General features: G+C 38.7%; 1 protein-coding gene across 4 annotated transcripts in view; it reads left to right on the forward strand.

The window, feature by feature from the left end:
- Positions 1-24,538, forward strand: part of ELOVL6 (ELOVL fatty acid elongase 6) — a 176,954-nt gene that overhangs the window by 94,808 nt on the left and 57,608 nt on the right. For 3 of the 4 annotated variants that reach the window (XM_049885543.1, XM_049885541.1, XM_049885542.1), the window contains one exon: positions 20,874-21,005. The exons of the other annotated variant lie outside the window; for it this stretch is intronic. In XM_049885543.1, coding sequence (XP_049741500.1) covers positions 20,874-21,005 — 132 coding nt within the window. The remainder of the gene's footprint in view (positions 1-20,873; positions 21,006-24,538) is intronic. 4 annotated transcript variants of the gene reach the window in all.

Genomic DNA, 24,538 nt, shown 5'->3' on the forward strand with positions numbered 1-24,538 from the left:
TTGGGGACCATGGTTTCAGGGGACATCTAAGTCAATCGGCATAATAAAATCTACTAAGAAAACATTCTGCATCCCACTTCGGAGACTGGCGTCTGGGGTCTTAAACACTAGGAAGCGGCCATCTAAGACGCACCAATTGGTCTCAACCCACCTGAATCAAAGGAGAATAAAGAACACCAAGGACACAAGGTAATTATGAGCCCAAGAGACAGAAAGGGCCACATAAACCAGAGACTATGTCAGCCTGAGACCAGAAGAGCTAGATGGTGCCTGGCTATAACTGATGACTAACCTGACAGGGAAAACGACAGAGAACCCCTGAGGGAGCAGGAGAGCAGTGGGATGCAGACCCCAAATTCTCATAAAAGACCAGACTTAATGGTCTGAGTGAGACTAGAAAGACCCCGGTGGTCATGACCCCCAGACCTTCTGTTGGCCCAGGACAGGAATCATTCCCAAAACCAACTCTTCAGAATGGGGATTGGACTGGACAATGGTTTGAAGAGGGATGCTGGTGAGGAGTGAGCTTCTTGGATCAGGTGGGCACTTGAGACTATGTTGGCATCTCCTCCCTGGAGGGGAGCTGAGAGGGTAGAGGGGGTTAGAAGCTGACGAAATGGACACTAAAAGAGAGAGTGGAGGGAGGGAAGGTGTGGGCTGTCTCAGTAGGGGGAGAGCAACTGGGAGTATGTAACAAGGTGTATGTAAGTCTTTGTGTGAGAGACTGACTTGATTTGTAAACTTTCACTTAAAGCATAACAAAAAAATTTTTTTTTAAATAAAGGTAAATATGTATGTAACAAATCATTTGCCATTTCAACGTCCTTCACATGTACAATTTAGTGGCATTATTGTATTCATCTTGTTGTGCAACCATAGCCGCTATCCGATTAGAACTGTAAAAGTATTTTGAACATAGTCTTATAGACAGTGCCATACCTTTTCAAATTCCTATAGTCTGTAGCAACTATAACCCATGTTGTGACATTAATGATATATTCATGTTTATATAGATAAGAATATTTTAATGACATATTTGTACTTAAACAGACGAAACTCTTCTCATACAGGAGCTTTGTGGTTGTTAGCTGCCATCAAGGCGGTCCCAACTCATGGCGACACCATGCACAAACAACAAAACACTACCCAGTCCTGCACTGTCTCCATAATCAGTTGTGGATCTGCCCGTGGAGTCTGGTCTTTTAATGTGAGTTTGAGTTCTCTTCCACACTTTTCTCCTGCTCTGTCAGAGACTCTCTGTTGTGTTCCCTGTCAGGGTGTTCATTGGTGGTTGCCAGGCACCATCTAGTTCTTCTGGTCTCAGGCTGATGGTCTCTTGATCTAATATTTTCCTTGTGTCTTTGGTGTTCTTCATTCTCCTTTGCTCCAGCTGGGTTGGGACCAATTGATGTATCTTTGATGGCCACTCACAAGCTTTTAGAACCCCAGGTGCCACTCACCAAAAAGGGATGTGAGCTTTATCTTAATAAACTTTGTTATGCCAATTGACCTAGATGTCCCCCCAAAAGCCAGGCCTTTCTTCAGAGCTCCTTCTGGGTGGACTGATTTTCCAACCTTTTTGTTAGCAGCTGAGTATGCTAACTGTTTGCTCCACCTAGGGACTCCAACAGCAACAAAAAGAGTTGTTGGTACTTTGACCAAATTGAAACGTTCTAATTTCAGGGGCCTGCAACAATGCACATTCTACTTCAGGCCTGAACTTTGTGCCTATTATGAAGCAGTAAGGTCCTAGGCAACCACCACTCTGCTGTCAGTGGAGACTTCCCTGTTGCTATGATGCTGAACAGGCTTCAGCAGAGCTTCCAGACTGTGACAGACTAGGATGAAAGGTCTGGGGATCTACTTCCAAAAAACCAGCCAATGAAAACCCTATGGAGCACAACAGTCCTGGCTTAGACCAAGCATCATTTTGCTCAGTTGTACATGGTGTCACCATGGTCATGGGTGACTTGACAGGAGCCTAGAGTAATAGAGCTCTTGTATACGAGAGGTATGGGTAGAGCTGCAACCTGTGACTGTTCAGTAAATCCTTTTCAACTGTTTTTTATAGCCTTTTAAGCATCTAACATTTCTCAAATTGATTAAAGTATGTTTTAGATTCAAAGGATCATCTTGTCAAAAAAAAATTTTTTTTAAGTGAAACTTCTTTGTTAGCAGAGCTAAGAATGAATATTGTTACTCCAATCTTGGTGCTTAGTAATTCTGTCTTAGCAAATGAGAAAAGTAGAAAAGAGAAGAGCAAAAGCAACGACTCAGGCTGTCTCTTTACACCGCCTGTGCGTGTGGTAAACTGGCCCCGCATAAGCAATCTAAAGAACCAAAAACCCGTTGCTGTCGAGCCAATTCTGACTCATAGCTACCCTATGGGACAGAACAGAACTGCCCCATATGGTTTCCAAGGAGCAGCTGGTGGCTTTGAACTGCTGACCTTTTGGTTAGCAGCCAAACACTTAACCATTTGCGCTAAGAGGGTTCCAACTTAAAGGGCGGAGCCCCTCACAATTCATATTCCCAAAAGGAAAGTTCTTCTTGGGAATATGGGAAGACACATTAACCTGGCTTCCAAAAAAATGATGAGTCAGATACACGCTTTTCTCTACCTCAGCGTTTTTCCTACTTTGGGAGACTACTTGAAGAAAAGGATCCCATTGTTATTGTTATTTTGAGGATCTCCTTTCTCAAAACCTGTGCTTGATAAACCCAGCTGTGCCTTAGTCCCATCCCAGGATTCGCCTGATGGGCAAGTGAAGAAGAAATTTTGCCTCACAGTCTATTAAAAAAAAAAAAAAATTTTTTTAAGTTCCCTTTCACTTTCTGTAGAAATGGAAGCTGTGTCTATTTTCCATGTCTTCTGATAGTTCTTAAGATTTTCCCATTAAGTGTTTTTCTCCAAAAGCTCCTTTTAAAAAAAAATCATTTTTCTTGATTTTGAAAATGAAATTAAAAAAAAAAAAAAAGCAAAGTGAAATTCTCTGTGTGACATGATGGAAACAAATATAAAGATAAAAGGCTCCTAAGCCTGCTTTGGACACTATCTGACAGGTTTTACTCTGGTTTGCCTTGTAGAAACTGATAACACATGTAAAAGAGAGCAGTTTCCGGTTCAGCTTGTTCAGCTTTCTATCATCAGAGGAGAATGAGTTCCTTCCAACTTGGCAAAAATGTAGGGGAGCAAAGGCCTGATAGTAGCTAGTAAGAGTAATCAATAATATGTTCTAATTTTGTTCAGTATTACTAGTACAATTCATCATACAATAGCACCTATTTTCTTTCCAAGCCTTAGATAAAGCCACTCCCACTATTGACTTTAAAAAGTTTTTTGTCATGGAAACCTTAATTTCTTCAGGTTGTCATAGTTGAATGTTTTAGGGGAGACTGGAAGCATTATAAATTCTGACAGTCTAATGTATTTTTATAATATTGCCCCATCTTGGGCTAAGTTAGGATTGACTATTGTGAAATATTCTTGTACTCTAGGACTGGTCAATGAAGAGATGACAAGAAATAGCTGGAATTCTACTTCAAGAAGAATTTCAACTCTGTGTGGGTTGGGGGGTATTATGTGTCTTGACGGTGACCATGGATTCTGGTTCTCTTCATCTCAGATTATTCTCTTATCTGGAGATATTGTGAATGCAGTCCTGGACTGTCTTCATGGCTAGAGATGAATTGCAGCAGATGTACAATTTGTAAGAATTGATCACACCAGCCTCCATGGTTCCACGAAGAGAATCTAATTCTAGAACAATGGCATAATATATTGACCCAGATTGGTTGTGTTATCCTGCCGTTTTTTTTAACAGCTTTATTGAGATCCAGTTCACATTCCATACAATTCACCCATCTAATGTGTACAATTCAGTGGTTTTCAGTATATTCACAACTGTGCAGCCATTGCCACAGTCCATTTTAGAACATTTTTATCACCTCAAGAAGAAACCCATATCCTTTAGCTATCACCTTGCTATCTCCCCTGCCTCTCCTGCTACCCTTTTCTATACCCCCTCTTTTCCCCCTCCCCTGAGCTCTCACTAACCACTAATTTACTTTCTCTCTATAAATTTCCCTACTCTGGGCTTAGTATGAATGCAATCAGATAGAACGTGGTCTTTTGTGACTGGCTTCTTTCAACTAGCCAGTCTTTCATAATTTTTTCAGTGTTCATGTTAGAGCATGTATCAGTACTTCATTCCTTTACAATCAGATAACATTGCATTATATGGACATACCACATTTTGTTTATTCATTTGTTTTTTGGAGCCCTGGAGGTTCAGTGGTTAAGAGCTCAGCTACCAACCAAAAGGCCAGCAGTTCAAATCTACCACCCACTCCTTGGAAACCCTAAAGAGCACTTCTACTCTGTCCTGTAGGGTCTCTGTGAGTCGGAATCAACTCAACAGCAACAGGTTTTTTGGGGATTTTATTCCTCCATTGAAGGGCATTGGGGTTGTTTTCAGTTTTTGGTTATTATGAGTAATGCTGCTGTAAATATTTGTATACAAGTTTCTACATGGACATATATTTTTATTTCTCTTGGATATAGACCTAGGAGTCAAATTGCTGGGTCACATGGAACTTTGTTTAATCATTTATGGAACTGCCAGATTTTTTTCCATTAGCAGTTGCACTATTTCACGTTCCCACCAGCAATGTATGATGGTTCCAATATCTCCACATACTAACACTTGTCTGAGTTTTTGATTCAAACATCCTAGTGGGTGTGAAATGATATCTCATTGTGGTTCTGATTTTTCATTTCCCTGATGACTAACAATGTTGAGCCCCTTTTCATGTTCTTGTTGGGTATTTGTTTATCTTCTCTGGAGAAATGTCAATTCAGATCATTTGTTGTTGCTAGGTGCTGCGGAGTCAGTTCCAATTCATAGCGACCCTTTGTACAACAGAACGAAACACTGGCAAGTCCTGCACCATCCTCGCAATCCTTGTTATGCTTGAGCTCATTGCCGCAGCCACTGTGTCAGTCCATCTTCTTGAGGTTCTACCTCTTTTTCGCTGACCCTCTACTTTACCAGGCATGATGGCCTTCTCCTCGGATTGATCCCTCCTGATAAACATGTCCAAAGTATGTGAGATGTAGTCTCGCCCTTGCTTCTAAGAGCATTCTGGTTGTACATCTTCCAAGACAGATTTATTTGTTCTTTTGGCAGTCCATGGTGTAGTCAATATTCTTCGGCAGTACCATAATTCAAAGGTTTCAATTCTTCTTCAGCCTTCTTTATTCATTGTACAGGTTTCACATGCATATGAGGCAACAAAATCTTTGTTGCAAAGGAGTATAGAAGACATAGCAATTTAAAACTGCTGGAAATGGAAATAAATTGAGTACAAACAGTAATTTCTAAGAAACTGTAGACTAGAAATTTTATACTTTGGTGTCCAGCCTGTTGTTAGGTATATACTAAGTCATATGTTACCAGTAAGAGTTCAGGCACTGACATTTGTGGGTTATATGTATGAGTGGGTTCAAAACAACCTCCATAACAGTACGACTCTCAGCCCCTTGCATTCTAAAATGCTTTCGTGAGTTGCAGAGAAGCTGGCATTAGATATAGCAAACCAGGAACAGACACGAAAGTTTTGCATCTGTAGGGCATTCATTTATGTGTTACAGTAGAAACATGGATTTAGGCCTTACTTATTCAGGTTAATCTATGTGGTAGGCTAAATAATGGTCTCCCAAAATGTCTGTGACCAACTTTCTGGAACCTGTGAATATGTTATTTTACATGGCAAAAGGGACTAATCCTTTAAATTTAGACAATCTGAGATTGGGAGGTTGTCCTGGATTATCCAGGTGAGCCCAATGTAACCACAAGAGTTTGTATAAAGGGAGGCAGGAGAATTAAACTCAGAGAAGGAGAAGTGACAGTAGAAGCAGTGATTGCAGTGATGTGCTTTGAAGATGGTGGAATGGTCCATGAGCCACAAAATGCAGGAGAGCTCTAGGACCTGGAAAAGGCAAGGAAACAGATTCTCCCGCAAACCTTCCAGAACCAAAACAACCTTGTCAATATCTCCATTTTAGCCCTGTAGGACTCATTTCAGACTTCTGAGCTCCTGAACTATAAGATAATAAACTTGTAATGTTTTAAGCCACTAAATTTGTGGTAATTTGTTACAGCAGCAAGAGGAAACAAATACAATCAAATTCATAAAGCAAGTTGTCCTCATTACCAGAGTTCTCAAAGCTAGTGTCTACAGAACTTATCTTCTTGTGTCACGGAACAAGCATTCGGATTTTGAAGGAGCAATCTGAATACCTGAACTGAAATGTTGCCACATTATTTCTAAGAGCAAAATGCAATTTACAGTCCATTCTTGAATAAATGGGTGATAACTCATCTCATGGGTGAAAAAATGTATGTCATTTTTACTTACTAAAGTATTTCTTCTTGTCATTGCTAGTTTTAACTCAGGCTTAATTTCTTATGTAAATTGTATTTTGCTGACAAAAAATGTATCTGTGAGCCATACCGTGAGGTAATCCTCACCACCGCTGAGCAATTTTCTCCTGAGTCCACAAATAACATTTGGGGAATGTCTGCTCATTGCTTCCCTCCCCCTCTTCAAAATTGGTACCAAGGGACAAATTAGTGACAACAGTATTTTAATCACCCAATAGTTAAATTGAAAACATATAATTTTTTTCCTTTGACTTTATACCTTTACAGCTGTCCGTGAGGCAATAGTGTAAACTAACCCACTGCTGTTGAGTAGATTCCAAACCATAGTGACCCTACAGGACAGGGTAGACCTGCCTCCATAGGGTTTCCAAGGCTGTGAATCTTTACGGAAGCTGACAGCCACATCTGTCACCCACGGGGTGGCTGGTGGGTTCGAACTGCCAACCTTTTGATTAGCAGCCAAGTGCTTTAATTTCTGTACCACTAGGGCTCCTTAGTGTAAACTAAAACCCAACCACCAAACCTGATGCCCTCAGGCCGATTCTGACACATATTGTTGTTTTTAGGTGCTATTGAGCTGGTTCCGACTCATAGCGACCCTATGTACAACAGAGCTGCCTGGTCCTGCGCCATCCTCACAATCGTTGTTATGCTTGAGCCCATTGTTGCAGCCACTGTGTCGGTCCACCTTGTTGAGGGTCTTCCTTTTTTTCATTGATCCTCTACTTTACCAAGCATGATGTCCTTCTCCAGGGACGGATCCCTCCTGACAACATGTCCAAAGTATATGAGAAGTAATCTCACCATCCTTGCTTCTAAGGAACATTCTGGTTGTACTTCTTCCAAGAGAGATTTATTTGTTCTTTTAGACAGTCCATGGTATATTCAATATTCTTCACCAACACCACAATTCAAAGACGTCAGTCCTTCTTCGGTCTTCCTTATTTTTGCATGCATATGAGGCATTGAAAATACCTTATTTTTGCATGCATATGAGGCATTGAAATACCATGGCTTGGGTCAGGCGCACCTTAGTCTTCAAGGTGACATCTTTGCTTTTCAACACTTTAGAGAGGTCTTTTGCAGCAGATTTGCCCAATGCAATGAGTCTTTTCATTTTTTAACTGCTGCTTCCATGGGTGTTGATTGTGGATCCAAGTAAAATGAAATCCTTGACAACTTCAGTCTTTTCTTCGTGTATCATGATGTTGCTTATTGGTTCAGTTGTGACGATTTTTGTTTTCTTTATGTTGAGGTGTAATCCATATGGAAGGCTGTGGTCTTTGTCTTCATCAGTAAGTGCATCAGGTCCTCTTCACTTTCAGCAAGCAAGGTTGTGTCATCTGCATAACGCAGATTATTAATCCGTCTTCCTCCAATCCTTACGCCCCATTCTTCTTCATACAACCAAGCTTCTTAGATTATTTGTTCAGCACACAGATTGAATAGGTATGGTGAAAGGATACAACCTTGATGTATGCCTTTCCTGACTTTAAACCACTCAGTATTCCCTTGTTCTGTTCGAAGGATGGCCTCTGAACTACATACAGGTTCTTCATGAGCACAATTAAGCGTTCTGGAATTGCCATTCTGCCCAATATTATCCATAATTTATTATAGTCCTCACAGTCTAATGCCTTTGCATAGTCAATAAATTCTGACTTATAGCGATTTTTATAGGACAGGGTAGAACTGTCCCATAGAGTTTCCAAGGAGCAGCTAGTGTATTCAAACTTTTGACCTTTTGGTTAGCAGCCAAATGCTTAACCACTGTGCCACCAGGTCTCTTTGTAAACTGGGAAAAAAAAAACATATAAATACAAGTTCATTGTAAACTGCAACAGAAATGGGTCATCTTTCAATTTAAATGTTCAGTCCATGAATATAGATAAAGTACTTACAGGTAGTAGATATGTTTATGCTTGTTTATATAGCTGTCCCTGAAGCAGTCATTTTTCTTGGTTTTTATTTAAAGCTGGGAAAAATTCTGTCTGAATTGGACTTTTTTTTATAAACCTGAAATCCTGTTTACATTCCACTGTGAATAAATATATCCTTTTTATAGTGTTTTTACACTGCTGCTTTTAGTCTCCAGCTCTTGGAGAAAAACCTACTACCTATAAAATATTTGAGCCTTTTTCAGGATAAGGACAAGCAGGAAACAGATTTTTATGTTTGCCTATAAAGTCTGATTTGTTTGTTTTAAAGATTATTGTTGATCCACATAGGAAGAAATGGAAAAGATCAGTGACTCCAGAACGTGGATCTTTTCGCGGAGAAATCTAGCTACACTACAGGGCTGATGACAAAAGCCAGATTGCGTTTATTGCTATTTTTACATTCAGCAGAAACTGGGTGATCATCAGCCAGAAACTTTTTAAACAAGGAACTCTTGAATTGAGAAGTTTAGAATAAAAGATCTCTAAGATCCATTCCCAATCCTGAGATTTTATATTTCTGTAGTCAACTGAGGAGTCCCTGGATGGTGCAGATGATTAAAGTACTTGGCTGCTAACTGAAAGATAGGTGGTTCAAGTTCACCCAGCGGTGCTTCAGAAGAAAGGCTTGGCAATCTACCTCCAATAAATCACCCTTTGAAAACCCTGTGGAGCACAGTTGTACTCTGACACACACGGGGGCTCCGTGAATCAGAATCGACTCGACAGCGACTGGTTTCCAGTATTTAAACCAGCAGTTCTCCACTGGGAGAACAGTTCCTCACACTTGGGTGCATAATGGTATTCATGTGCGTGAATCTTCTTTTAATTTTAGAAGAAGAAAATAAAACTAAGCCACATATGTCAGTACTGTAGTTTAAAAAATATTGTATTTTTGGTGAAAATATACACAGCAAAACACGTTACCATTCAACAGTTTCTATATGCAATGTTCATCAGTTACGTTCTTCACACGTGTCAACATTCTCATTATTTCCATTCTAGTTGTTTCATTCCCCTTAATTTAGTCTCACTTCCTCATAAGCTTCTCATCTATGCTTTAGAGTAACTTTTGTCCATTTGGTTTCATATTGATAATTTTTTTAAAAGATGTCGGTATTCAAGGGTTAACATTCGTTACTTTTTGAGCTAACCTGCTATTTAGTTAAAATGTTACTGCAGGGGATATTTTTGCTTCAAGGTTTAAAAAGTATCTCAAGGCAATAGTCTTGGGGATTCCTCCATTCTCAGTAGATCCAGTGAGTTTGAATTCTTTAAGAATTTGAAGTTGGTAAAAAAAAAAAAAAAAAATTTTTTTTTTTTTTTTTTTTTTACTGTACTTTAATTATTATCCCATTGCTGTCGAGTCAATTCCAACTCATAGCAACCCTATAGGATAGAGTAGAACTGCCCCATAGGGTTTCCAAGGGGAGCCTGGTGGATTCGTACTGCTGACCTTTTTGGTTAGCAGCTGTAGCACTTAACCACTACTCCACCAGGGTTTCCACTTTAATTATTAGTAAAAAAAAAAAAAAAATAGTAACTAATTACTGGGTGGTCACATACTTCACAACTTAATTCCAACCAAGAGGTTGATGTATAGCCCTAACTTTTTAAACAAGGAATTCTTGAATTGAGAACTTTAGAATAAAAGATCTCTAAGAACCCTTCCCAATCCTGAGATTTCGGAGCTCCACACAATCCAACTTTAACCTGCCTTTCCAAACTTACCTTCTGCCACCCCCACCCCCAACCCAAAGCATTTGGTTCAATATGCTTTCCAACTTAGCTTATGTCTAGCTCCACTGCTTTGTCCCACTGCTTCTTCCCACCTGAAATTCCCCCTTCTTTCTTGCCTATCTTTTCAAAGTCTTCTTAGCTTGCAGGGTCCACTTCAAAGCCTGCCTTTCCACAGAATGTATCTTCCTCCTCAGAATATTTGTAAAACACTATCTGTGTACATACTTACCACTCACTGATATATAACTATGTATTCTCGTGAATTTTTTTTTTTTAATCTTTCCAACTAGATTAGCAGAGGCAGAATTTACTCTTGCATAGGGATTAGTTTACTTTTTTTTTTTAATTATTGTATGACATATTAGCTGTACTACAAATGAATATGATTCAAAGTTCATTGAGTTTTGAGTGTGTGAATGGATGAATGTCAGCATTTTTCATCAGCTACTGATAAATAATATCTAAGTAAACAATGGGAATTATTTGATATTTTGCCAATTTATGTATTGGCGAGATTGCCGCTTTTAGTTTTTGTTTTTTTTTTTTAATCTTTTGGAAGTGTTTTCTCCCCAAAGATCTTGTTTCCAGTAGTAAAAGGAAAGCCAACAAGAAAACAGAATTCAACAAGATTAAAAGAAAAAAAAAAAAAACAAAGTAAAAAATATATGTTCACAGATATATACAGGCAACTTTCTATGACAGGTCTGTTCTAAGTGAGGTATACTTTCTGGAAATGAATATGTAGTTATTTTATTGTACTCATTGTACTATATGTGGCTCTACTTTGATCATAACTTACTTCAAAGTTAGGGTAACTGAATTACAAAACAATAGTTTTCTCACCTTTTCTTAATATAAATAAAGAGAACCTGTGATGCTAAATTAGCATATGACGGGATGCAGAATGAGAACGTGGTGTTTGCAAATTAAAGAAGCCAAGAAATCACACATTTGGTTTCCTAGGTCACATATACCAGATTAGAATAATGTGCTTTTTTTTTTTTTTTAGCCTCGGCTTTGTCTTAAAATTATCTACAGGGAAAATATACTTGCAAAGCTTTACCTTCTATTCATATTTCAATCAATAAAAATGCCACTATTCATATTTTTAAATTATGGGCTAATTTCCATTGTTAGTGGCAAAATTATTCTTTGTCAGAATTTCTGGACACATGATTGATTTCCAGGTATAATTTACATATGAATAAAAACTTCTGGAAATTTTCAGTTATTTTTAATGTAGAAAAATGCCTTTAAGAATATTTGGTTAATCCTCAAGTATGTGACAGAATCTAGCCCTGGTCAGACTCCACGAGTACAGTTTCAGTACCCTCCTCAAGAAAAACCTTCCTTTGTATTCTTATACATATGGAGTCGCCATCGGTCGGAATCAGTTCAGCAGCAAGTGGTTTGGTTGGGTTATATCCTTACCAAAGTATAAACCACCATATTGTTGTTGGTTACCGTTGAGTCGCTTTCAACTCCTGGTGATCCCACCTGTGTCAGAGTAGAACTGTGCTCCACAGCATTTGCAATGGCTGATTTTTCAGAAGTAGATTGCTGCGCCTTGCTTCTGAGACACATCTTAGAGGACTGGAACCTCCAACCTTTAGGTTAGCAGCCGAGCACATTAACCATTGCACCACCATAGACAACCGTTGGATGTCTGGTGGACATAAAGTAGTGTATCATATTCATTGGTCCTTGGAATCCAATTTATTTGTGGCTCTACAATCCCTTTCAGAACCTTGAATTATTTCCTATCATTATTTAGCAGCAGAACTAGAGGAGATAACTTAAAGAAGAGGTAATCTCACCAGTTAGCATTCTGTCTCAGCTTTAGATTCTCTGACTCCAGACATGAGAACTTTCTGTGCAGTAGGTAGTCGTTAGCTGAAGTGGGTAGTGCTTTAGGTTTTTCTTTTTTCCTCACAAATCTATAATAGCTGGATTTTCACTTTCACAACTCCTTGCACATTACACTTGTACAAGAACAATAAAACAAAGCCATCTAGACATGTTAGAGTTGGGAAGTAGCTCAAGCCATCTTTCCAAGGTGTTATATTAGTAATTATGTCAAAATGCTACCCACATAAAAGTTTCTTCGTTCTTAAATAGACTTGTTTGACTCTTTAAGGAGTACAATACAGCTGGCAGAAGTCTCGATGCGTGTGCTTAAGAGACTCATGCTAAATATTGGTTTCAGTGGCATACATGAATTAAAAAATGCAGTATAAAAACATTTCAGTTTATACATGCTCTTTCAGAAGCGTTACTGGATGAGCAATAAATACAAATCATAAACAGGGACTCATTCAGCTACTCTGATATGAATACAAAGCACCCTCTAGGAATGGTAGAGAAATCTAGATCCCTAAGGATGCTATACTTGATGACAGAAATGAAAGGGGGAAAGGATAAATCTGTTCCATTTGAGGTAAAAACAAAATGAGTTTTGAAAATGAATAGTGGTGATGATTGTACAACCCTGTGAAAGTAATTAATGTCACTGAACTGTACACTTAAAAATGGTTAAGATGGCAAATTTTATGTTATACATATCTTACCACAATACTTTTTTTTTAATAAAAAGTAGAAATATAAGCATAAGAAACTCAAAACACATCAGTATTTCATTTGGGTGATGTTTATTTAATTGGTTACTTAGTGATCACACATTAGCTGAAAAATATTTGTTAAACGTTTACAGAGAAAGGTGTGGTATAGGATGCACATTTGACATTTGGTAAACAGGAGGAGTCCATACCATCTAGAAATTACTAGTTATCTGGTAATGAAACCGTGTAGTGTTATCATTACACCCTCCTAAGGAGGCCTGCGAGAATATGAAATGTCATTAGGTTACCATTAAGGCATTGGAGCCCTGGTGACACAGTGGTTAAGTGCTATGGCTGCTAACCATACAGTTGGCAGTTCGAATCCACCAACCATTTCTTGGAAACCCTGTGAGGCAATTCTACGCTGACTTATAGGGTCGCTGTGGGTTGGAATCAGTTCGTCAGCAGCAGGTTTTGTTTTTTGTTTGTTTGTTTGGCTTGAGGCATTAGGAAAGTAATGTACCCATGTTAAATACTAAGTGAGCTAGCAGTAGGCCATTATTCATCTTGATGATGATTGAATATTTATCGGAGATACTAGAAAGACAAGGCAATTATAGTCCTCTCAAATTGTTCACTTTGCTGAAGGAAGTTTTATCTTTTAATAAGCAAAGTGGAAAAATAATTATACATTCAACCATAAATGATACATAAATTTTGAGTACTCAGATGAAAAGGTAAGAGTTAATGCTTCATTAGATGACTCTTTCTTAAAGAAGAAGCCCAAATTGCCTTAATTCTAAACTAATCCAAAGCATTACTTGAATTTCACCACAGTAGATGATATACATAGTATGCAATAAGCAATTAATTTTTATAATAACACTTAAGCAAATATCAACTCCTGTTGTTGACTGCCTGTGACCCAAATACAGCCTAGACACTTAGTGTGTGTTTAATTGCTTGATCACAGCCTGCTTGATCACAGCCAGGACAATTTTGGGTGGTGTTGACCAATGTGCTATGTGCAATGATGCACAGAATAATGGTCTTGGGAGCCAGAGGGGCCTGGCTGTGTGGTCACGAGCAACTAATGTCATTGGGACCTCTATTTCCTCTTCAGTGGAATGAGAAATTTGGCCTCCATCTCTAGGGCCCTTTACAATTCTCAAGTGCTGCGATTCTATATTGATTGACTTGGTTGCCTTAGTTTTTGAGTTGATGGTTTATACAGAGCTTTGGAAATCTTCACGGGAAAAGAGAAAGATCCTTCACAGGAAATTATCAGTGCATTAATATTAATTTGCATTCTAGAACTGAGAAAATTAGTGAGAGAAAAAATACAAAGGGAAGATTTTCATTCTTTTCTTGGCACATTTCCCCTTACAGGCTGGTTTATAGGATCTTATAAAGACCAGGGCTCCTGTTCAAACTCCTGCATTTCTACCCCAGATATACTGAATCAGAATCCACATTTTAATAAGACCCCCAGGTGATCCTTATGTATAACTTCCTGGGAACTTTATAGAAATGAAAGTTCTCAGCAGGGAGCTTGCTAGAATTCTCCTAGGGTTCTCCAGAACAAACTGGCTCAAAGCTCTGATAAAGGCATTGATTTAACATGGTTCATAATTGCAAATAATACAATTAATCCAGCCATGACCAAAATCTGAATTATATTGAATGTGTGAGTGAAGGAATGATGAATAATTATAAGGAAAGGTTTTCAGTGGTATATATAGCTAATTTGTATTTTTAGGGAGGTGAAGAGGTATGGATAAAAGAGTTCCAGGCTGAGAGAATGCAGTTGTAACATCAAGGTGGGGAGCTTCCTTTTCATTTTTCAAAGTTACGTGATGTTCTCCATAATTACACAATAACCATGTAATTCAGCAGGAGAGCCTATGAATTCTTACATGCGTATCAGATGACACATTAGGAGCACCTTTTTTTTTTCTCCTCTAAGTTTCCTACAGGAAAGCAGGGTGATCTGAGGCTACTTAACCTCTAAGCCTGATTCTTCATCTATAAATGGAAGACACCACTTTCCCTATCCTGGGGGGTGATTAGGAGAATTAAATGGTAATGATTTTTAGCATGATGTCTAAACACAGGAAGCACTCGTAAATATTATGATTATTAATATTAATACTACTATCATTATTACTGCCACTTGTCTTTACCTTATAATTTAGAAAACTGTATATTACTTATATTTCAGGTTACTATTGCCTACATTAACTGTGTAGAATTTTATTTTTCTTCAGTGAGCTCTTGCTCATGAGCGTAAACGCAGATAGTGAATCTATCTCTTAAGTACCTTAAATTTGCACTTGGCAAATTCCAGTGAAGAAATGAAGTGATATATTTTCATGACAAAAAGTACTTTCTTCCTGAAATGTTCCATAGTAAAAATTGCCTCAATTCTTCTCCTCTATGAAATATGTTAGTTATTATTAGTTGATCCCAACTCTTAGTGACCCCATGCGTGCAAGGTATGCTCCATAGGATTTTTAAGCTGTGAACTTTTGGAAACAGATCACCAGGTCTGTTTAGAGAGGTTCTTCTGAGTGGGTTTGAACCACCATCCTTTTGTCTTGTGCTTAATCATTTGCACCACCCGGGGACTTCTCTTAAAAAACAAACAAACAAACCAAACCCATTGCCCTGAGTTGATTCCCACTCACAGCCATCCTATTGGACAGAGTAGAACTGCCCCATAGAGTTCCCAAGGAGCGCCTGGTGGATTTGAACTGCTGACGTGTTGGTCAGCAGCCATAGCTCTTAACCACTATACTACCAGGGTTTTCAGGGACTTCTCTTGTTGTTGTTAGGTGCCGTCCAGTTGGTTCAGACTCGTATCTACCCTGTGCACAACAGAACGAAACACTGCCCGGTCCTGAGCCATCCTTACACTCCTTGTTATGCTTCAGCTCATTGTCGTAGCCACTGTGTCAATCCACCTCCTTGAGGGTCTTCCTCTTTTCCGCCCACCCTGTACTCTACCAAGCCTGATGTCCTTCTCCAGGGACTGATCCCTCCTGACAACATGTCCAAAGTATATGAGAAGCAACCTCGCCATCCTTGCTTCTAAGGAGCATTCTGGTTGTACTTCTTCCAAGACAGATTTGTTCGTTCTTTTGGCAGTCTGTGGGATATTCAATATTCTTCGCCAGGACCACAATTCAAAGGCATCAATTCTTCAGTCTTCTTTATTCACTGTCCAGCTTTCACATGCATATGATGTGATTGAAAATACCGTGGCTTGGGTCAGGCGCACCTTAGACTTCAAGGTGACATCTTTGCTCTTCAACACTTTAAAGAGGTCCTTTGCAGCAGATTTACCCAATGCAATGCGTCTTTTGATTTCCTAACTGCTGCTTCCATGGCTGTTGATTGTGGATCTAAGTAAAATGAAATCCCTGACAACTTCGATCTTTTCCCCATGTATCATGATGTTGCTCATTGGTCCAGTTTTGAGAACTTTTGTTTTCTTTATGTTGAGGTGCAATCCACACTGAAAGCTGTGGTCTTTGATCTTCATTAGTAAGTGCTTCAAGTCCTCTTCTCTTTCAGCAAGCAAGGTTGTGTCATCTGCGTATCACAGGTTCTTATTGAGTCTCCCTCCAATCCTGATGCCCCGTTCTTCTTCATATAGTCCAGCTTCTCCTATTATTTGCTCAGCATACAGATTGAATAGGTATGGTGAAAGAATACAACCCTGAAGCACACCTTTCCTGACTTTAAACTAATCAGTATCCCCTTGTTCTGTCCAAACAACTGCCTCGATCTGTGTAAAGGTTCCTCATGAGTACAATTAAGTGTTCTGGAATTCCCATTCTTCCCAATGTTGTCCATAGTTTGTTATGATCCACACAGTCAGATGCCTTTGCATAGTCAATAAAACACAGATAAACATCCTTCTGGTATTCCCTGCTTTCAGCCAGGATCCATCTGACATCAGCAATGATAACCCTGGTTCCACATCCTCTTCTAAAACCGGCCTGAATTTCTGGCAGTTCCCTGTTGATATACTGCTGCAGCCGTTTTTGAATGATCTTCAGCAAAATTTTGTTTGCACGTGATATTAATGATATTGTTCTATAATTTCCACATTTGGTTGGATCACCTTTCTTCGGAATAGGCATAAATATGGATCTCTTCCAGTCAGTTGGCCAGGAAGCTGCCTTCCATATTTCTTGGCATAGATGAGTGAGCACCTCCAGCGCTGCATCTGTTTGTTGAAACATCTCAATTGATATTCTATCAATTCCTGGAGACTTGTTTTTTGCCAATGCCTTATGAGCAGCTTGGACTTCTTCCTTCAGTACCATGGGTTCCTGATCCTATGCCGCCTCTTGAAATGGCTGAACATCAACTAGTTCTTTTTCGTATAATTACTTTGTGTATTCCTTCAATCTTCTTTTGATGCTTCCTGCGTCATTTAATATTTTCCCCATAGAATCCTTCACTATTGCAACTCGAAGCTTGAATTTTTTCTTCAGTTCTTTCAGCTTGAGAAACGCTGAGCGTGTTCTTCCCTTTTGATTTTCTATCTCCAGCTCTTTGCACATGTCAGTATAATACTTTACTTTTTCTTCTTGAGACACCTTTTGAAATCTTCTGTTCGGTTCTTTTACTTCATCAATTCTTCCTTTTGCTTTAGCTGCTCAACGATGTTTGAGAGCAAGTTTCAGAGTCTCCTCTGACATTCATCTTGGTCTTTTCTTTCCTGTCTTTTCAGTGACCTCTTGCTTTCTACATGCATGATGTCCTTGATGTCATTCCAGAACTCATCTGGTCTTTGGTCACTAGTGTTCAATGCATCAAATCTATTCTTCAGATGGTCTCTAGATTCAGGTGGGATATACTCAAGGTCATATTTTGGCTCTCGTGGACTTGCTCTGATTTACTTCAGTTTCAGCTTGAACTTGCATATGAGCAATTGATGGTCTGTTCCACAGTCGGCCCCTGGCCTTGTTCTGACTAATGATATTGAGCTTTTCCATCATCTCTTTCCACAGATGTAGTCAATTTGATTTCTGTGTGTTCCGTCTGGTGAGGCCCATGTGTATAATCACTGTTTATGTTGGTGAAAGAAGGTATTTGCATTGAAGAACTTGTTGGTCTTGCCAAATTATATGATTTTATCTCTGGCATTGTTTCTGTCACTAAGGCCATATTTTCCAACTATGGACCCTTCTTTGGTTCCAACTTTCGCATTCCAATTGCCAGTAATTATCAATGCATCTTGATTGCACGTTCGATCAATTTCAGACTGCAGCAGCTGATAAAAATCTTCTATTTCTTCATCTTTGGCCCTAGTGGTTGGTGCATAAATTTGAATAATAGTCGTATTAACTGGTCTTCCTTGTAGGCGTATGGATATTATCCTATCACTGACAGCGTTGTATTTCAGGATAGATCTCAAAATGTTCTTTTTGAAGATGAATGCAACACCATTCCTCTTCAAGTTGTCATTCCCAGCATAGTAGGCTATATGATTGTCTGATTCAAAATAGCCAATACCAGTCCATTTCAGCTCACTAATGCCTAGGATATTGATGTTTATATGTTCCATTTCATTTTTAACAAATTCCAATTTTCCTAGATTCATACTTCGTATATTTCAGGTTCCAATTATTAATGGATGTTTGCAGCTGTTTCTTCTCGTTTTGAGTTGTGCCACATCAGCAAATGAAAGAAGCTTTACTGTATCCATGTCATTAAGGTCTACTCTGCTTTGAGGAGGCAGCTCTTCCCCAGTCATCTTTTGAGTGCCTTCCAACCTGGGGGCTCATCTTCCAGCACTATATCAGACAATGTTCCGCTGCTATTCATAAGGTTTTCACTGCCTAATGCTTTTCAGAAGTAGCCTGCTGGGTCCTTGTTCCTAGTCTGTCTTAGCTTGAATGCTCAGCTGAAACCTGTCCTCCATCGGTGACTCTTCTGGTATCTGAATACTGGTGGTATAGCTTCCAGCATCACAGCAACATGCAAGCCCCCACAATATGACAAACTGATAGACACATGGGGAGGAATTCTCTTAGAGATATACAAATAGTCTGTGTCTTTCCGGAGGAAGAAAATAAGTTATACAGTTTTTCTGAATTTTTTAATTTATTACTAATACATTATTGGGAAAGTGCTACTCATTCAGTCAGGACTTACATTTACCATGCGTAGGTGCATAATTGTTTTCCCTATCAGAAAATTTGATGTGACAAGTCCATTTTTATTCTACAAATATTTATGGAGCGACCTACTACTGTATGTCAGGTCTTAGGTACCCAAGAGTAGATTTTGCAAACCTCAGTGAGTGATTTGTTCAGCACTCATTGATGGGCGAATTTCTATAATCATTGCTTTGTTTGGTGATGTTCACTAAGTAAGTCAGAGTGTTGCTTGTGTAAATAATGTGTTATCAGATCCCTTATGAGTCAGCAATAAATGTCAGCAGTTAGAAAAAAAAAAGGAAGCATTTTACAAATAATGCTTTTTAACTTAACACGTTTTGCATTATGTGTTTATAACTTTTCTACCCCTTCCTTATTGATCTGATTGATTGAGGAATACCCACTTAAAGACAAAAGTTGCTTTTTCAGGAAATGTGCTCAGATGCAGAAATTATTTACAAGGCCTTTGTTGCTTTCTATTAAATCAAAGTCCTAGTGAACCTTGTTTTTTGGTTGTTGTTGTTGGTTTTTTTTTTTTTTTGGCATCATAAGTACTATCATTTGACTCTACTTGGTACAGCAATAAACCAGCAGGCTTATTTGGACCTGGAGATTCTATTTTATATTGTTCGTGTATGTCCAACTGAGAGTCCTACCAAAACCTGACTACCAAAGACATGGCTCAAAACACAGCTCTTTCAAAGTGGACTTCTTGAGATATTGCTCCATCGAGTGTTTCACTGAAAAATTTCTGATGCAGATATTTTCTTCACAATGAATCATCTTTAAAAAATGTTTTATTATGGAAATTTTAAATGTGCAAAAAAAGAAAAAGATGAGAGAGAGAATAATGATCCCCATGTTCCATCATCCCTCTTGTGAATTTTGCTGCACCCTTCCACCCTCAATATTTCTTTGGTTTTGTTTGTTGGCTGGAGTCTTTAAAAGCAAATCTAGGATGTCACTTAGTTTCACCTATAAATATTTCAGTGTGTATCAGTAACTAGTATGGACTTTTAAAATTACAGTTCACATAAAATTAAAAAGTTTTTTTATACCATCTATACCTGTAATTCTTATTAAAATTTTTCCGATTATATTAAAAATATCTTTTTACAATTGATCAAAAAAGAATCCAAAAATGTTCTATACGCTATATTTGGTTATGTTTCTAAACCTGGAATAATCCCAGATTTTATTCCATGCTACAGACTTGTTGAAGTTCAGTTGTCCTGCTGAATGTCCACATTTTGGATTTGTCTGATTGCTTCCTCACGATCTATGTCGTTTATCCACTGTATTTCCTACAAACAGATCAAGAGGTTTGATTAGATTCAAGTTTTGGGGCAAGTGTACTTTACAGGTAGTTCTGAGTGCTTCCTGTTTTGTTGTATAATGTCTGGCAATTATGCCTGTTATTAACAATTATATTGAAATTTAACACATGCCTTCTTTGAGGGAAAGGATTTCAAGAATCCATGTTGGGGAAGCCATATGTCATGTAGCTTGCATTTTAATGTTTTAAATCCAGCAAGAATTACTCCAAGGTCATCTTTTAATACCATTAGCCTATTGCCTTTATTTTCTCAAGACACAGCCTTATCATCAATGATTTATTTTCAATTGAATCAATTTTTTTTTAATTCATCTATGAAAATTGGCTTTGCAAACTTTGAAAAGTAAATTTAATTCTCTCAATGAAAGGGTAAAACGTGTTTTCTGCAGCTCAAGGCTATGTTGTTGCAATTTCTAGAGTCATAGAGCTGGTAAAGAAAACATAGCCTGACGTGACAGTTAATGCGTTGTTGGTTAATACGCTTGATGATCTCATTTGTCAAGGGAGGTTTCAACAAGGAAGACATGGACTAACCACACTCTCTCCTAAGTGAACGGACACGTTCCCAGGAATATGTTTTCGGTGCTCATAAAGAGGGGAACTGGTATAAAATTTGTCTTCTAATAAAATTAATTGGTTAAAGAGTCTTATTTCGTAAGCTCTTGTTTCTTTATTCACAGGAAGAAATCTTTCCTGTTTTCCGCTCTGTATGCTGCCTTTATATTTGGTGGTCGGCACCTAATGAACAAACGGGCAAAGTTTGAACTGCGGAAGCCATTAGTACTCTGGTCTCTGACCCTTGCAGTCTTCAGGTAGGTTATTTCATTTTCTTAATACAGTCCATCCATTTCATTGGATTTCTTGAAAGAAAGTGACAGTGGAGTGTTTTATTTTATATTTATCAAATGCCTTGAGGACTAAATAAGGTCATGTTTAGAGAAAAAGCCTTCACTGGGACCAAATTTTCCACACTGTGCACAATCTTAGCTTGAGAGCTATTGGGCCACCTTCCTTTTTGTCCAAATTGATCATGCAATAATCCAATTCATCTGTTAAGGCTGGAAGCAGTGCTCCAATTCTATTATTTCTGCTATATAAATATAGATAAAGGGCTACATGGAAAGCCACAGCAGTAATATGGTGAAGTCTGTTGTAAGGTAGGGCTCAGATGTGAGGGGCATGCTGTTACAGACTAATACACAATCAATAGATGGCACTCAGGCGTATGAGCAGACCCTGGACATCTGTTTGTGTCCACATCACTAGCCAGAGCATGCTTCTGCTTGCCATTCTCAGAAGCTTTCTCCACCCAGATGCCTGGAACTGCCTCAAACACATATGCTCGGGCAGCCACTTCTCACTCTGCGTCTGGCAGAGCTTGCCGTACAGGCTGTCGTGACACAGCTTGATCTTCCCCACGGACATCTGTCAGCCAACACGCAGACACATTCCTCCAGAAGCTGGAAGGAGCACTTCCAGTTTTGTCATATTTGGTGATCTAGGCAATCAGAAGATTAATTAGCACGCAGCTGGTGTCCAGGCAGGTGCCAAAATTTACCTGCAGCGATGACAAAGGCACCTGCTCTCTTTGTGTTTTGCTTGTCAAAACTGGCCAGTTTATAACTGGGCTTGGAGGGAGAGGAGGATATACTACGAAGCACAGAACTATTCATTTTAATATTTGGGATTTCTTTTGTATTTTTCATATTATACATTAACTGTTATCAGATGGGACCATTTTATATTTTACATTTTTTTATATTTTATATTTTTACATGTCTGATTATAGAGTACCTTGAGGACTAAAATAAAGCCATGTTTAAAGAGAAAGCCTTCACTGCAACCAAATTTGCCACACTTTGTGTAGTCTCCTAGTTTGCATGCCTTTGGGCCATCTTCCTTCTTGTCCAATTTGATCCTCCAATAATCCAGTTCAGCTGTTAGGACTGAATTGGTGCTTCAATTTCATTATTTCTGCTGCATAAATATAGATGAAGGGCAATATGGAAAACTCATTTGATTATCTAGCTTATTAAAAACGATTAGACAGGAAGAGGATTTCCTGTAACCTGAACACTTCTATTATGTTAGCTCTCCGCATCTAAAACAGCCATTCCCTGCTGCTACAGAATATTCTTTTGTTGTGGGTGTGTTTTATAAGGTAGCAGACTTGAGAGACTCCTGATTCGGGATCTGTCATTAGAGACTCCTGTAGTCCGTACCAGGTCATATGAAGTAGCATTTCATTTTTATTTACATTTAAACTTGACAGAGTATGCCCCACCTATGGTAATCTGATATGTGGGGGGAAATGTACCTTTATTCAAATGAGTCTTTTCAGGATTTTACAGAATTTTCAATATGCCCTCGGTCTTTACCTTTCGTTTTGTTTATTAAACTTTAACTCGTATAAGTGGAGAAAAGAGTACAATAAACTTCCACACACGGGTTACCCTCCTTAAATGATTATCAACATTTACTAATCTTGTTTCACCTATACAAAAAAAAAAAAAAGAAAGAACAAACCAAACTTATTGCTGAGGAGTCAACTCCCACTCATGGCGACCCAACAGGACAGAGTATAACTGCTCCGTAGGGTTTCCAAGGCGGTAAATCTCTGCTGATGCAGACTGCCACATCTTTTCTCCTGTGGAGCAGCTGAAGGGTTCAAACCGCTGACCTTTCAGATAGCAGCCGAGCACTTAACCCCTATGCCACAAGGCTTCCTTGTTTCTTCAGTATTCCCACTTATGTCCTACTTCCCCAGATTGTTTTGAAATAATACGGACTGAAATGTTGCAGATTGAAATGAAACCATTTCCAAAAAATAAATGTTCTATTTTTAAAAATGACTGGAGTATCATTATCTCACCTAAATTGATTGTAATTCTTTAATGTTATTAAAATTCAAGCATTATTCAGATCTTCCTGGGTGTTTCACAAATGATTTTTTTTAATGGTTTATTTGCAAGAACTAGATCAAAATGAGATCCATACATTTCTATTGGTTGCTCTCTTTTTTAATTTATGGAATCCGCCTTCCACTTTTTTCACCTCCTCGTTAAGTCTGTCCATTGAAGAAACTAGATTATTTGTCCCATACATTTTCCCATAGACTGGATTTTGCTGATTATATTCTTTTGTCTTCTGTATTTCTTACAAGCTGGCAGTTAGATCTAGAAGGTTGATTATATTTAGGTTTAATATCTGACAAGACTTTTCTCTAAGAATAAGCTTGACTTTATCAACTATTCAGTTGTCCCAAGATGTAAGAGAGAGACAAAGTATGTGTATGTGTTTGTGGAGAGGGAGAGATATTACAGGAACTCAAACCAACCCAGTGCCCTCAAAAGGCAAAACAAATCCTTGATACTTTGTCCGTGTTTACTAGTGCCCCCACCAATGATTTGATTACCTAATATGTGAACAATAAAGTTTGTTTTGTTAAAGTATCATTATACAGTTATGGCTTTATACATTTTTATTTGTCAGCGATCTTTTTGACTTGTTTTAGTCCATTGCTGCTGTTATTCTTTTTAATGGTAAGTTATCCCATCCTTCACAATAGGAGCTTCTTCAAGTTGACCCTTGAATCCTTTCCACATGCCCTGAGTAGTGCTGATACCTTGATTTTTGGTATAACAAGATATTCCAGGCATCTTCCATATATTTGTCCTGAACGGGAATCAGCCATTTTTCCCAGGAGCCCTACATCCTTAGGAAGACAGCCAAAAAACCAAACCCATTACAACTGAGTCAGTTCCGACTCATAATGACCCTATAGGACAGGGTAGAACTGCCGCATAGGGTTTCTAAGGAGCAGCTGGTGGATTCAAACAGCTGACCTTCTGGTTAGCAGCTGAACACTTAATCGGTCACTGAGTCAGAATTGACTTGAGGGCAACAGATTTATCTGGGTACTGGAGTCCTTGAGTAGTGCAAAGAGTTAACATGCTTAGCTGCTAACCGGAAAGTTGTAGGCACCCCAAAAGAAAGGCCTGATGGTCTACTTCTGATAAAATCAGCCACTGAAAACCATTTGGAGCACAGCTCTCTTCTGACACACGTGAGGTCAGCGTGAGTTGGAACTGCCTCAGTGGCAACTGCCATCTGATTACTAGGGGTGCACCTTTGTGTTAAGTTAGTTATTTCTAGGCTTTTTCCGAGTTCAGAAATGGAATGCACTCCTGAGTTGATACTGGTACTTACAATTCAAATTTAGGACTGTTGTTAGGTGCAGTGGAGTCAGTTCTGACTCATAGCGACTATATGTACCACAGAAGGAAACACTGCCAGGTCCTGCGCCATGCTCACAGTCATTGTTATGCTTGAGCCCATTGTTGCT

This window comes from Elephas maximus, chromosome 5 (assembly GCF_024166365.1).
Source record: "Elephas maximus indicus isolate mEleMax1 chromosome 5, mEleMax1 primary haplotype, whole genome shotgun sequence".
Taxonomy (NCBI): Eukaryota; Metazoa; Chordata; class Mammalia; order Proboscidea; family Elephantidae; genus Elephas; species Elephas maximus.